General features: G+C 38.7%; 2 protein-coding genes across 2 annotated transcripts; both read left to right on the top strand.

Moving 5' to 3' along the window:
* Nucleotides 1–413: 413 nt before the first annotated feature.
* Nucleotides 414–4694, top strand: LOC106163049 (uncharacterized). The gene is made up of 6 exons (XM_013540520.2): nucleotides 414–900; nucleotides 1145–1280; nucleotides 1533–1616; nucleotides 2339–2480; nucleotides 2932–3100; nucleotides 3408–4694. The coding sequence occupies exons 2-6, from the start codon at nucleotides 1157–1159 to the stop codon at nucleotides 4347–4349; spliced, it is 1461 nt and encodes a 486-aa protein (XP_013395974.2). The 5' UTR covers nucleotides 414–900; nucleotides 1145–1156; the 3' UTR covers nucleotides 4350–4694.
* A 1670-nt stretch (nucleotides 4695–6364) lies between these two features.
* On the top strand, nucleotides 6365–10185 carry LOC106163046 (methyltransferase-like protein 27). Its single transcript, XM_087013991.1, has 6 exons — nucleotides 6365–6557; nucleotides 7095–7234; nucleotides 7847–7963; nucleotides 8412–8547; nucleotides 8930–9022; nucleotides 9490–10185. Exons 2-6 carry the CDS (start codon nucleotides 7109–7111, stop codon nucleotides 9675–9677), a joined length of 660 nt encoding a protein of 219 aa, XP_086870117.1. The 5' UTR covers nucleotides 6365–6557; nucleotides 7095–7108; the 3' UTR covers nucleotides 9678–10185.
* The last annotated feature ends 2588 nt before the right edge of the window (nucleotides 10186–12773 follow it).

Below are 12773 nucleotides of genomic sequence, written 5' to 3'. Positions count from 1 at the left end.
GCGTCATGTTTGCAACTTCAATATACAGGGTACCTTCGCATGGGTAGGCTCAGAAACTTGACGGTGCAAGGGCAAGGATGGGTGATAGCCCAGAGTAACACAAACATAAGGTAGTAAACTTTAAGCCTCACTTAGAATATCTGGTGAAATCTGCATGAAATCTTCGTGACACAGACCCGTTCTGTAGCTTCATGAAGAGGACACTTCTGTCTCTTTTCTTATGTAATAAAACTTATAAGGTACCTGGCGCACCGGCCGGTGATTCTGTGATTGAGCTTTCACGCGCGTTATCAGTGCCGGTGACACTTAAGCTGGCCGATAGCGTCTGTCTACACCTTAACGCCTTCGTAAAGATGAACACAGATTGCATATCTGGCTAAATCCATTTAGCCCAGTGTGACTGGATAGAGAGTCACCCATGTAGAGAGTCTAATACCCAGTACTTTGCACAGGTGATCCTCGCCCTTTTTGTTGACTCAACCCTTACCTTTATTATCTAATGGATGGTGGACTCTCCGTTACACGGAACCCGAGTTTCGCCACACCGGCGGCGCCGATGGAAATGAAAAGCTGATCACTGACCGCAACTGCACACCAAACCTGCTGTTTTGCGGTCGCTCTACATGTTGTCGCGAAATTTAGCCGGTCATTGACATTTTTAGAGTTGTCCTGCCCAAATACCATATGGATTCCATACCGTCTACATGGTATCTTCGCCTTAACGGCTTCGTTGCTGAAAGATAATATAAGCAACAATTAAGGATCTGATAGAAAACAAAAGAGTGTGACTGCATTACCGCTTGGAAGAATATGCACTACCTGAACGGCAATCAACGCAGCGGATACTTATTGTCAGGACATGCAGGCACGAAGTGGTTATTCTGACATCGCAGGAAAACGGCAAGTCATTTTTTTCTCGTGCTATAGCATGTGTCTATGTGAGAGTTTGATGTAACGTTTTATTAGATACAATTTTTATTAAATATATTACTTAAAGGCGTGTTATGACATATTGGATCTTCTTTCTAAATTTATAAATGCTATATAGCCATCAAACAGCAGTGCAGCTACATGAATAAACTAAATATCGCTTTCACCTCATACGCTTACCTATAAGTTCAATAACGTTTACTAAACATTTTAGCCCCTTTCAAGGATGACGTTTGGGACTGTAGCGAGGATTTCTATCCTCCTTCCCCTCTATATCCTGATTGATACAGTCATTGCTGAGCCTTATGTAGAAGGCGATCGAAGAATATTCCCCGCAGATGCTACTAACGGTAAGTAATGCACTTTTCGAGCTCGTCTTTGGCGAATCCTTTTCTGTCGTGGATATGAATAAATATATCTTCTGTTTAGCTCTCACGTCAACCACTATTTAGAACTTGGAGAGGACGCGTGACATTTAATCCTTTAGCAATCGAGATTATTGCCGTACATCTGAATAAGAAAAAAACATTTAGTGATACACCGGGTGTTGTTTGCAAACGCAATATAAGTAGAATGGTGGAATTGTTTGTTTTCTGTTCTAGTTGAACTCCACACCTACACTGGGGACAGTGGAGTACCAGACACTTACATTGTCAAACTAAAGCAGGAAGTGGACCCACAAACCGGTACGTGCTTCCGCTTTTATTTTTAATGCATTATTATTATTATTATTATGATTATTATTATGATTATTATTATTATTAATTCATATCATCCAAGTGATATGTCGACGGTGACACTGTTATCCGAAATTACACGGTGGCTCGATGGTCTTGTTAGCCTACCCGTACATGTTAGTCTACCCGTACGTATATTGACCTTCTGTTAAGCATTTTTAATCGTTACCTTACCGTTACCTTGACGTTAACCTTTGTTTTTTTTTTATTTTTTTATTTTATTTTTTGGTGGGGGGGGGGGGGGGGTTCTTTGGTTATATTAGCCCCAGCAAATAGATTGCGTTGATACCACGTGGCTAACCTGTGGCTATGACGTTATAATGTGGTAGCAACGCCCTAGCCACGTGATCCCAACGTGATGTGTTAGCTGGGACGTTATGATAATGTGATGATTTCGTTCTCTGTTACTGGGTATAGCCTCATGCAAATGAGATGGCAGAATACTATTAGTTTCCATTAGGTAAACTTGTCTACATTTATTAATCCCTGTTTGCACTAAAAGATAGGCTGAAATAATTGTTGCTGCAAGCTGTTGTCGAAGGCTGCATATTGTCTTTTTGCAAATTGTTGTTGTTACTAGAATTGGCAGTGTGGTTAAAAATGCAGAACATATTTGAAGATTCACAACTGCATGTATGTATTTCATATTCAATTCTTTGTTCCTTTTTCAGCATCAACATTTGTGGATAATTTGAAGTCCGAACCATATTCTGTCACAAATGGACGTAGCTCTGCCTTTGAAAATGACCCCTCGGTCGGGGTGATGATGGACTTCGGGGACACGAAGATGGTTGTAGTCGAAACACAAGAGGAGTGAGTAGTTTGGAATATGTCTGACCTATTTTTCCCTTTATTTCTGGAATAACCATTCACAGTGTTAATGTCATTGTTGATCTTTTTTTATACATATATTTACACATATTACACATAACCGTTTAAGCTGGTGACGACACCGATGTGTAAATGATTACTTTAAATGCATTTTCTCTCTAAGATACCGTTAAAACAGATTGACAATTGGATTTACCTGTTTAATAAATTTTAACACTTGCGTCATCTTTAACCAACATCTCCAAAGTATAGTCGATGTTAACAGTCAAGATAATGAGAATGGTGAAGTATAAGGGTATATATTATAAGGCAAATTCTCCAATTCACTTTCCGTTGACTACCGTGCCTTTCAATTCTTTTGGTAAAAGAAAGCCCTTGCGTAACATTTTCTTATTGTGCAAATTACTGCACGTCCATCGTTATATAACTACAGGGGCCTCCGTCTACTACGGCGCAGGGTGGACGTGGTGGAAGCCATCTACCAGGACAGTATAGTGACCACGGCACAGGCACCAGTATGCCACGTCCCCTGTGAGTGTCCGGCGGATGAGGAACCTGTGGACAACAACGTATGCCCACCGAAGACGGCTGCAACAGACTGGGTGTGTATAGTATGGCTTTTCAGAGTGTTCGCCAACAAGAACAAGTCTACATGAATAAGTGATGTATTGTAGTCATGGGGTCTTGTAAATCAGAAAGATGGTGATGGGGCCTTATATGCCACTATTATATAGATCTATTATGTCTGGGGCTAATGTATTGCTTTCTTGCCCTGCTGTTTCCTTGAGAAGATGGGGGGGATTATAGCGTCACCGGTAAGTTTGATATATAATCTTTGTTAAGAACTAAATATAAACAGGTTAAATAAAAACAAGATTGATTTTTACTCTTCACTTTTTTCACATATAGGGCCTTGACAGGATTGATCAACCGAATGGCCAACTGGACGGCAAATTCAATGTCATGGGTACCGGAAGTGACGTCAACGTCTATATTTTTGATTCAGGGATTTACGCGGAACATCAAGAATTTTCAAACAGCGACGGTTCCACACGTGTTTCTGAGGGTTTCAAAGCCTTGGACAGCTGGAACTTTACCGACATCTATGGACACGGCACCCACGTGGCCGGGATAATTGGCGGGAAAACAGTGGGCGTGGCAAAAAACGTCAATCTTATCAACGTGAAAATACTAAATGATGCTGGATCTGGGCAAGTCAGTTGGGCCATATGGGCGATGTACGAAGCAGCGTTTCCGATACTCGCCACTGGTCAGAAGTCTATTATGGTGCTGGCATTGCAGTCCAGTCGCAACGATGCTTTTAATGATGTGATACAGACATTTACTAATTATGGTGTGACAATAATAACGGGGTCTGGCAACAATAATGGCCTGTCATTTTACCAATCCCCCGGTAGTTCGGAAGCCGCCATCACTGTTGGTGCATCAGCCGCAGGAGACACCAAGGCCATCTATTCCAACTATGGGCCCGAGGTAGACATTTGGGCTCCGGGCACGGACATACTCAGTAGCACAACCGGCTCCCCGGACGCCTACGACCAAGGTAGCGGTACATCAGTTGCTGCCGCTTTTGTTGCTGGCGCGGCCGCCGCCTACATGAGCTCGCTGGATTACCGACCTGCGCCAGCAGAAGTGGCCGCTTATCTCATTCAGCAGGCCGCTGACAACGTGATCACTGACAGCCCGACTCGGCATAACTGTCGATGGGAAGCGACATGTTACGGAGCACATTTCTGGAGTTGCAGAATTAAGTGGGTATGTGATAGCATTTCCACAACAACCAGATTTCTTCACGTCGGGTGTAACTCTGATGCAACAGATAAAAAATAGCCTATTGCTTTTATTATTAAATATCTGGCTAATTATATTATACGAGGAACTAAAACGTTTGCGATAAACTGTTAAGAGAATAACTGCCGATACGAAATAAATATCTACCAGAAATTACAAACATTGGAGAGCCATTCAAATTAAATTAAATTAAATTATTTAATTATTAAATATCATATTGGTTCTATAATAAGTCAAACTGGCTAACCAGAGGAACATAACTTATTAACTTTTTAAAGCCTTGTCTTATTTTTCCATATAAATAGTCTGCAGTTTATTATCTTGTTTATTCTCATTTGAAACTTGTATGGAATCGCATACGATGAATAAATATTGTCTTTGGAATGGAAAGTACTTGTCAAACCTTACGAAAACTTAATGAAAACCCGTTCAACTTGCCCTGATTCAAATCAATTAAATCTGTTACCACACCTTCTTAGTAATTATCAAATTAAGTTGAAGAGATTAAAACCATGTGACCTGCTAAATGTCCACTGGTCTCCTCACTTATCTTTATATAGTTATACATGCAGCAATGAAAAATTGACTGACAAGAAAAGCAAACAAAAAACCTACACTGTACATCCATTTCATATTATTTCTTCTTTCTGTTGAAAGTCCCTGTCCTCCCCCCCCCCCCCCCCCCCCTTATATGACGTCCTCTAGGAAAATGGCTCCGAATCCTACCTGTACATGATATACTGTATGTTCAATATATGAATATAGTAAGCCCGGTATGATCACTATAGAGTAGGATTTCTGTAGAGTTCCATAGATATATGTATTCCCTTGAGTGCATGTTGACTGTACGTACCACCAGAGTCAGTGCATCTCGTAAGTTTCGGGCATCAAAGACATGACACTGCCGACTTTTAGGAATGTTAAACATGGCAAAAAATGGACACCCATGTTATCGACACACATGTACATGTAAGCTTCCTATCCGAAATTACTTGCTCAAGCTCAGGACACAACAAGTGTTGTAAACAAATACCGACACCAGCTGAATGATAACCAGTATTTATAAGTGATTAAAAAGAAATAATTTCATCATCTAGGTATGAATGTAAAAGAAAAGAAAAACATTGAAAGCAATGATACTCTGTACTAAACCACGGAGTGTTTTGAAGGAAAACGCTTCGAAGTTGATTTTAGGTGTGCGTGTGTGTGTCTGTATTTTTATGTGCGTTTGTCTGTTCTTAATTATGCACGTAACAGATAAAAATAACTTTCAAAATGCTGGTAACACAACACATTTCATTTCTTGTACGTAAAAATCACCCATGCCGAGGCATGATACATGCAACGCTTGCGAATACAAAACAAGGCCGATTGAATGAGTCAGAATTTGTGAAAACAGTTTGAAACTCTGTTCATTAGAGTGTGATATGTAAACAGAAATGGCCATCAGCTCTTGATGCTGAATACATGTATCATCCTCACGGTGTGTGATGTATAAAGTGAAGTCACAGCACCGAGTATCCTTCATGCACCGCGGTGTAAAACGACCTAGACCTTTCAATCACCCCTGTCACAGGGATACACTGCAGCCCCCGCTGACCAATACTAGGGTACTAATATATATATATATATATATATATATATATATATATATATATATATATATATATATATATATATGGCCACTGTTGGAGTCACGAAAGAATCAAAATCAGGATCCGATTTCCAAAACCATGTCTTTTCCTTATCACTGCGCCTCGTGAATTACAGGGAAACATACATGTATAAATGTCCATTAAATTACCTAGTCATGCTTTGTTTAGACGTATGCATGCTGGTGCACTCCACATGAGTTTATGCCTTTTAACTGTTTGTATAGTTCTGCTTATATTTCTGGGTACAGGGCAGCTACATAGTTAAAATATTAAAACCAATGGAAGCTTTCTCGTAGGACTTTTGCCATTACCCATTGCTGTGATCTCTCACAAATGATATCGGCCAGTCTATATTATTGCATGGATACAGGGTCAATGCAGCCCCTCATCTACCTGAATAGTGGACATAGCTACATACAAAATCAGTGATCTTTTGTGACATATTAAATAATAGCATGGTACTGGGTAAACTTCAACGCGCAGCGGTGTAGAACGACAGAGACCTTTATGTGATATTAATGTCACCGATCCCGCTAATATACCGGATTAAACCTTGGTGCTCTATACAGCCAAACTATTTCAGAAGGGAAAGGTAAGTTTAGATTACTATAGTGTCCGCTTGTATGCTCATCTCCTCGTACTTATTACAGGGGCGGATCCAGGATTATTTGAAGGGAAGGGGGCGGAGAGACAGACATCGGACGCAAAGTCGGCCATCTTTCCCTTTGTGTGAGGCTCGGGGCCCCTGTAGAGCAAACAGTGGCCTTTGGTACGGTTTACAACTATGATTTAGCTTGTCAAAATTCTAATTTCAAGAGGGGAATATTGGTGATACATATATTTTTCAGAAACTGAAGGGGGGGGGGGGGGTTCAGGACCCCCCTGACCCCCTCTAAATCTGTTTTACATTTATTATAACTTGAATAAATAATATTACATACCGATTTTCGTCTTTAAAAAATTAGTTTACAAAGAGTTTACAAATGATCGGCAATCTGTTAGTAGGAAAATGCTTTGAGAAGTGTGTTTCGTGACGCCAGTGCATACTACTTTAATACACGCTGCCCGCCCAGTATATTGATGGAACGGGAGTATATGTTAGCAGAAGTGTTATATTATTTGATTTCAGGATTTTTTTTCAAAATGTCCACAACACGCCAGGTGGAGGTATGGGCTAAGATTGACGGTGCAAACTCTGCGACCAATACTGTAGAAGAAAACTTGGACCTCTACAGCCAGTGGGCACCAAGCTATGACCTGGATGTTGCAGTAAGACATCTTTGATTATAAAATTTAGTATTTTTTTACAATTTTACACCCTTACTTATATATATATTTCAAAACACACTTGTACACACACGCACACAAACACACACGTACACACACACACACACACACACACGACTACATGTAGCCCTATAGATGAAAAGATAGATAGACCTCTTGTAAAAATACATTTACCTAAAGGGATAATAACTCTTCGTTTCGGCCAAAAACATAATTTTCCTGGAATAAAACAACAATATTCCCATACTTACCAATGGTTAATGAATCCATTTTTACATTCAAAGCTAGTCCCTGTTTTTTTTTTTTTAAGTTTAATTTTTTGTCAAAATCTCTTCAGAGATTTTAACAGAGTATAGCCATCAGTGGAGGTCACGTGGTCTAAAGACAAGCTTAGATATCAGAATAGTGGCTATAACTGCCGTTTTTGTCGTAAAACAGAATATATTTTATTTCTATGAGTTATTCACAATGTTTTTATTGTGAAATATAGATCTCATACGAATAGTTATTATCCCTTTAAACATTATTTTTTGCTGCATTTTCCATATTTGCTGCTTATCGTGATCAAATTGAACATAAAATTGACATTTGTAGAAAATGCGACCCAAAGGGCCAGCCATTGTTGCAGAAGTGCTGGATTTATTTTTTGGAGAAAACAAAGATGCTTTGATATTGGACGCAGGAGCGGGCACCGGATGGGTCGGGAAAGCGGTGTGTCTTGTCCTTTCTTATCTCTCAACTTACCCAGAAGCTTCAAAATAAGTATTGTTTCGATGGGAATTTTCATCGATTGCTTCTTAGTTGATTCGTGTCTATCGTAACTTTGGCGATATCTTTCACACGTTGGTTTGCACGGATATAGCAATCAAGGTTTAGCACCCAGTGTTTCCTTACGTCTACAGTAACCAAACAATGGTAAATACACATTTGTATATTAGTATAGCAGGGGATATGGGTCGCGATAAAACAGTTATCTGGCAAAATCAGTGATGTTTATTTTTGCTTGCTATCCTTCAGTTCTTCTTGTGGTAAAAACTTGTTACGTCCAGCTCGATCCATGGGGTCAGTTCTAAATGGTATTAGAATTTATGGCAATTGATTTAATACTAAAAAGGTGCATAAAAATGTTCAACCCAGATTTGTTGATTTTTATCATCAGATTCAAAAACGTGGGTTCACAAACCTGGAGGCTCTGGACGGAAGTCAGGAGATGTTGAACATAGCCAATCAGAAAGGGATTTACAAGAGGAGTATTTGTGGTTTGTTAGGGCCGAATAGATTGGATATCGAATCAGGTAAACTGACTCAACACAATGTGCAAGCTAACATTATGATTTTAATATAGAAATGACATATAGTATACTTTGAAAATGATCAGAATCACACGGTTTGGTGAGGTGGAATGTGTCCTCGTAAATTGTAAATAGGTGGCAAATATACTGCAGTGTGTGAAATGATAACAAAGACATACACTGTACTTCCAGTGACATATAACTAAATGAACAGTGTTTTGGTACAATCGTAACATCATTGATACTTTATCTTAATATCTTTTGGATGGGAGGTTTAAGTGCATGTTTTGACCAGTATTGTTCTACTTTAAATAGATTTATTGATCAAGATTATAAATTGCCTTTGTTATAAAATGAAACTGAACTTTTTAGCCCATAATTGCAGGTTATTATGACTGCGTGGCATCTGTTGGCTGTTTGGCGGCGAACAACGTCGATGCCAGCTGCCTTCCAGAACTGATTAGAATCACGAAGTCAGGTACGTTCATTCATGGTAATAAGAAGTGGTAATTAATGGGAGGCATCCGAAATAAGCAAACACGTTCGAGGCACCGCACTCTGCATGACGTCACACAAAACTAGAGAAAGTACAAACATACGCAACATTTGTTTTAATTATCATTTTTTTATTCTTAGAGAGTTTAAAAGTGACATCCTAAACAACGAATTTGCATCGTTTTGCTACACAATTAAATCCAATAGAACTCTGGACAATACAACCCCAAAAAATCTACGGACAACCTTATAGATATGTCTGGTTTTAATCGTTGACGCATCTCATTTCCCAGTCTGCTATTACGTCTGACCCTACTCTCCTCTAATTCCGCGAAATCTCACCTCATTTAACAAGAAGTCCCTAGGCATTGGGGTCTTTCTAATAATTCCCATTAACAATATTAACTGCAGTCCACGAAGGGAATTACGTTTCATCTACTTTCTTTACAGGCGGGTATGTTGTCATGGCGACTAGAGAGGAACATATTCCAGACTGTGGGTATGACGGCAAGAGCTGGGACGACTGGCTGAAGATTCACGAAGACAACGGGCTTTGGAAGAAAGTGGAAATACGAAAGGAAGAGAAATATGTGGCCAATGTTGCTACGGGCATCATTTATATATACCAGGTCTTATAGAACTACATGTACCAGTCATACTGTCCCATGTGATATTCCGTATATATCTCTTGGCACTGCTAGGGGTGGGCAAATGAACGCTTTTTTGGGAAATTCAATTTCAGACAAGTGGATTCTATGGCCATTTTGCCTGCTGAATACAAATCTAATAAGTATTTTCATTTTAAATTACATCTGATATTGGTATCAAGTGATTTTTCAAAATGGCCACCAAACGCTCCCGCAAATCACATATTTCTCATGTAAATCTCTAAATATCGGTTCAAATATGGCTTGTACTATGTCTAACCATATGATTTTATGATCAACAAGCACAAAATAGATGAATAGGTTTTGCTGAGTCATTTTATTTTGTGTTAAAAAGAGGATTTTTGGTCATTTTGAGGTAAAAAACACCCCTAAACGACCATTTTTGTATACGAAAATTCAAATGTTTATGCAACTGTGGCTTTTAAGATGGGGAAAACAATAAAAAAAAAAACAAATATGGTCAATGGTTCACATGAAACTGTACAATCTTGTTTTATAGAGTAGTTATATTGTTATTTACATACATGAATGTTTACAGTAGTACACTCAGTAGCAAAGCATTAATGTCTTCATTTACAGTGGTTCTGGTTTCAGTGCATTTTTATTGATGCTTTCAGTTCCTCTACAGTGAATTTTTCCATTCTAAACTTGCCATCTGCTGCTTTAACACGCCTCTTCTGACGTATGTCTGGATCCACTGTGAGCCGCAGATAATTTATTTCATCTAAGAGTTGTTTTTCCGTGAGACTTGGTAATAAGTCTAGGCTTTTAACAGTCAGTGGGCCATTATGGTCTTTACATCTCTCCAAAACTGCAAGAGTTTTACAAGCTTTTTTCTTCTTGAGTTCCTCCTTCTTATGTAGTGCTAGTTTCTTTGCAGATTCAACAGTTGCAAGAAAGTCTGTTTCTAGTTTTTGCACTGCTTTCACCTCTTCAGAACAGCGAGCCAATTTCCATCTTTCTTTCCTTTCTGCTGCACTCTTGCTTTCAAATTGAGAATGTACCAGAAGACCACTACTTGCAAGCAGATTCTTTCTGGAAAGAGTCTGAACAGAAGAACTTCCACCAGTAACTTTAATCCTGTGGTCTAGCTTTGAAAATTCAGACTCACACCCTAAGTTCGTCAATGGAGCATACTTCATATCATCATCACTGTCAACATCTGATCTTCTGAAATAATCAGTCTTGGACATCTGGTTGAGGATTTGTTGAGCAACATACTCTAGGCTTAGGTAAGATGCGTCCTGTAAGTATCGCATAATTGATCTACGACTTGGGAAAACAAAAGTTAAATCATTAGACAAGCAGCAGACTCCTGGTACCGAAGGTGAAGATTCTGTTGGCTCACTTTCTTCGTCACTTTCAGTTTCATCATTCTCATCATCTTTTTCATTTTGTTTCTTCCAATTCTGACCAAACACCATATTAGCTACTCTTACGACCACTGTGGCAACTTCATCAGGCGACATCCTTGTCTCTGCAAGACACTGTACTATACATCTCATCAAACTTTCATTCAGACTTCTCCTTCCAGTGCGTATTTTAATTTGCGGAAACGGAGAGCCCTGTTTTTTGTCAGTTTCTTTTACATTGGGGTCGTCTTTTGATGAACGAAGTTTTCGTTCTTGGAAGGGAGATGTATTTGACATCTGAGGTCCTGTAAAAAGTGGGTCAATTTCCCCACTATCTATCTGAGTATTAAGTAATTCACTCATTTCTGATTCATCTAGTCTTTTTTGCTCTTCCAAACTGCTCACTGTTGCTGCTTTTTTGTTTGCTGCTGATTGTTCTCGCTCATGCTTCCTTTTCTGTTTTTTCTTCCAATGTTTTGGAACTGTAGAAGTGCACACAGCTTTGTAACACCCAAAGCAATTATCCTCATAGAAAGCTTCATCCTCTTTAGTCATCTTAACTCCAAATTCATCTTCAAGATGCTTTTGATATGCTGGGTCGTTTGTTCGAATGTTGTAAGCATGTTTTGTCAGCATGTCATTGAAATCATTGGGACTTTTAAACCATTCGTCAGTTCTCGTCTTTTCCTTACACTGCTCCATTTTTCTTAAGTCATTAAACCGCTCATAGTCTGCTTTAATTTTCCTTGCTACAGATCTTTCATGCATAGGATAAACATTTTTTGAGATCCAATCTTGCCTAAGCTCATTAGCAACTATCTTGCTGCTTGTATCACGAGACATTGCCTTCTGTCCCTTGGCTGGCTTTTTACAAAGCGCTAGCATTCTACCAATGACCTGGGTCCCAGATGGTAATTTGCCAGTTGATTTGAACTCATTGATTTCTCTGTAACTTTCTCCAAACAGTTCCTTTTTTGTGCTATTGCGTAATTGTTTTCTTTCATCCATGGTGTTGGTGATATAATCTTAAACTACACAACCGATGTAAAAGTACTATTCTAATGTCAAAAGCAGATTGTTAGAGATTAATGCCACTTAATAAAGTTTTATCTGTTCTAAGGAAAAGGGCAATTATGCAGCATAACATTAGTTGGTACACATCCAGTTATTTTCAGCATTGTTTTCAATATCAAACTGTTATCCATGAATTCAGTATGTACATAATGGCCATTATTTGCATTTATTTTAGCATGCATTTTTTGTATATTTTTGCTTAAAATAACATATTTTTAAAGATGTCACCCTAACAATATTCCCAATGTCTTGAATATGCTAATATTTGAACTGTGCAACCCCCAAAACATATGGAAAGACATTTTACACATCATTATTATGCACTTTACTGCGAAAATATGGCCAAAAAGCCATTTTCCCGCCTTTTTTCACAAAAACAGCAGATACCAATATAAATCTTTATCTTTGGTAAAAAATATTGTCAGATTTGTGTTCAGCAGCCAAAATGGCCATAGAATCCACCTGTTTTAAAAAAATTTTGTCATTTGCCCACCCCTACTCTTGCGGGCTTAATATATGATAGTGTTATAATAATGGTTAATAATGGTGTATATATATATATATATATATGCGACGTAAATCAACTCCTATATTGCGTCAAGATAATCCATAGTGCGTTGGGTAACTTCCTAAATCAAAT

This window comes from Lingula anatina, chromosome 5 (genome assembly GCF_051362555.1).
Source record: "Lingula anatina isolate TDL-2025a chromosome 5, LinAna3.0, whole genome shotgun sequence".
Classification (NCBI taxonomy): domain Eukaryota; kingdom Metazoa; phylum Brachiopoda; class Lingulata; order Lingulida; family Lingulidae; genus Lingula; species Lingula anatina.
This window is presented reverse-complemented; position numbering and strand designations above follow the sequence as displayed.

Excerpts from the sequence above, each read along its gene's own strand:
- LOC106163049 (XM_013540520.2), top strand. The coding sequence starts at position 1,157 with ATGACGTTTGGGACTGTAGCGAGGATTTCTATCCTCCTTCCCCTCTAT. Across the intron at positions 1,617-2,338 it reads GGAAGTGGACCCACAAACCG|CATCAACATTTGTGGATAAT; the intron begins GTACGTGCTTCC and ends TTCCTTTTTCAG. Across the intron at positions 2,481-2,931 it reads GTAGTCGAAACACAAGAGGA|GGGCCTCCGTCTACTACGGC; the intron begins GTGAGTAGTTTG and ends ATATAACTACAG.
- LOC106163046 (XM_087013991.1), top strand. The coding sequence starts at position 7,109 with ATGTCCACAACACGCCAGGTGGAGGTATGGGCTAAGATTGACGGTGCA. Across the intron at positions 7,964-8,411 it reads CCGGATGGGTCGGGAAAGCG|ATTCAAAAACGTGGGTTCAC; the intron begins GTGTGTCTTGTC and ends TTTTATCATCAG. Across the intron at positions 9,023-9,489 it reads GATTAGAATCACGAAGTCAG|GCGGGTATGTTGTCATGGCG; the intron begins GTACGTTCATTC and ends CTTTCTTTACAG.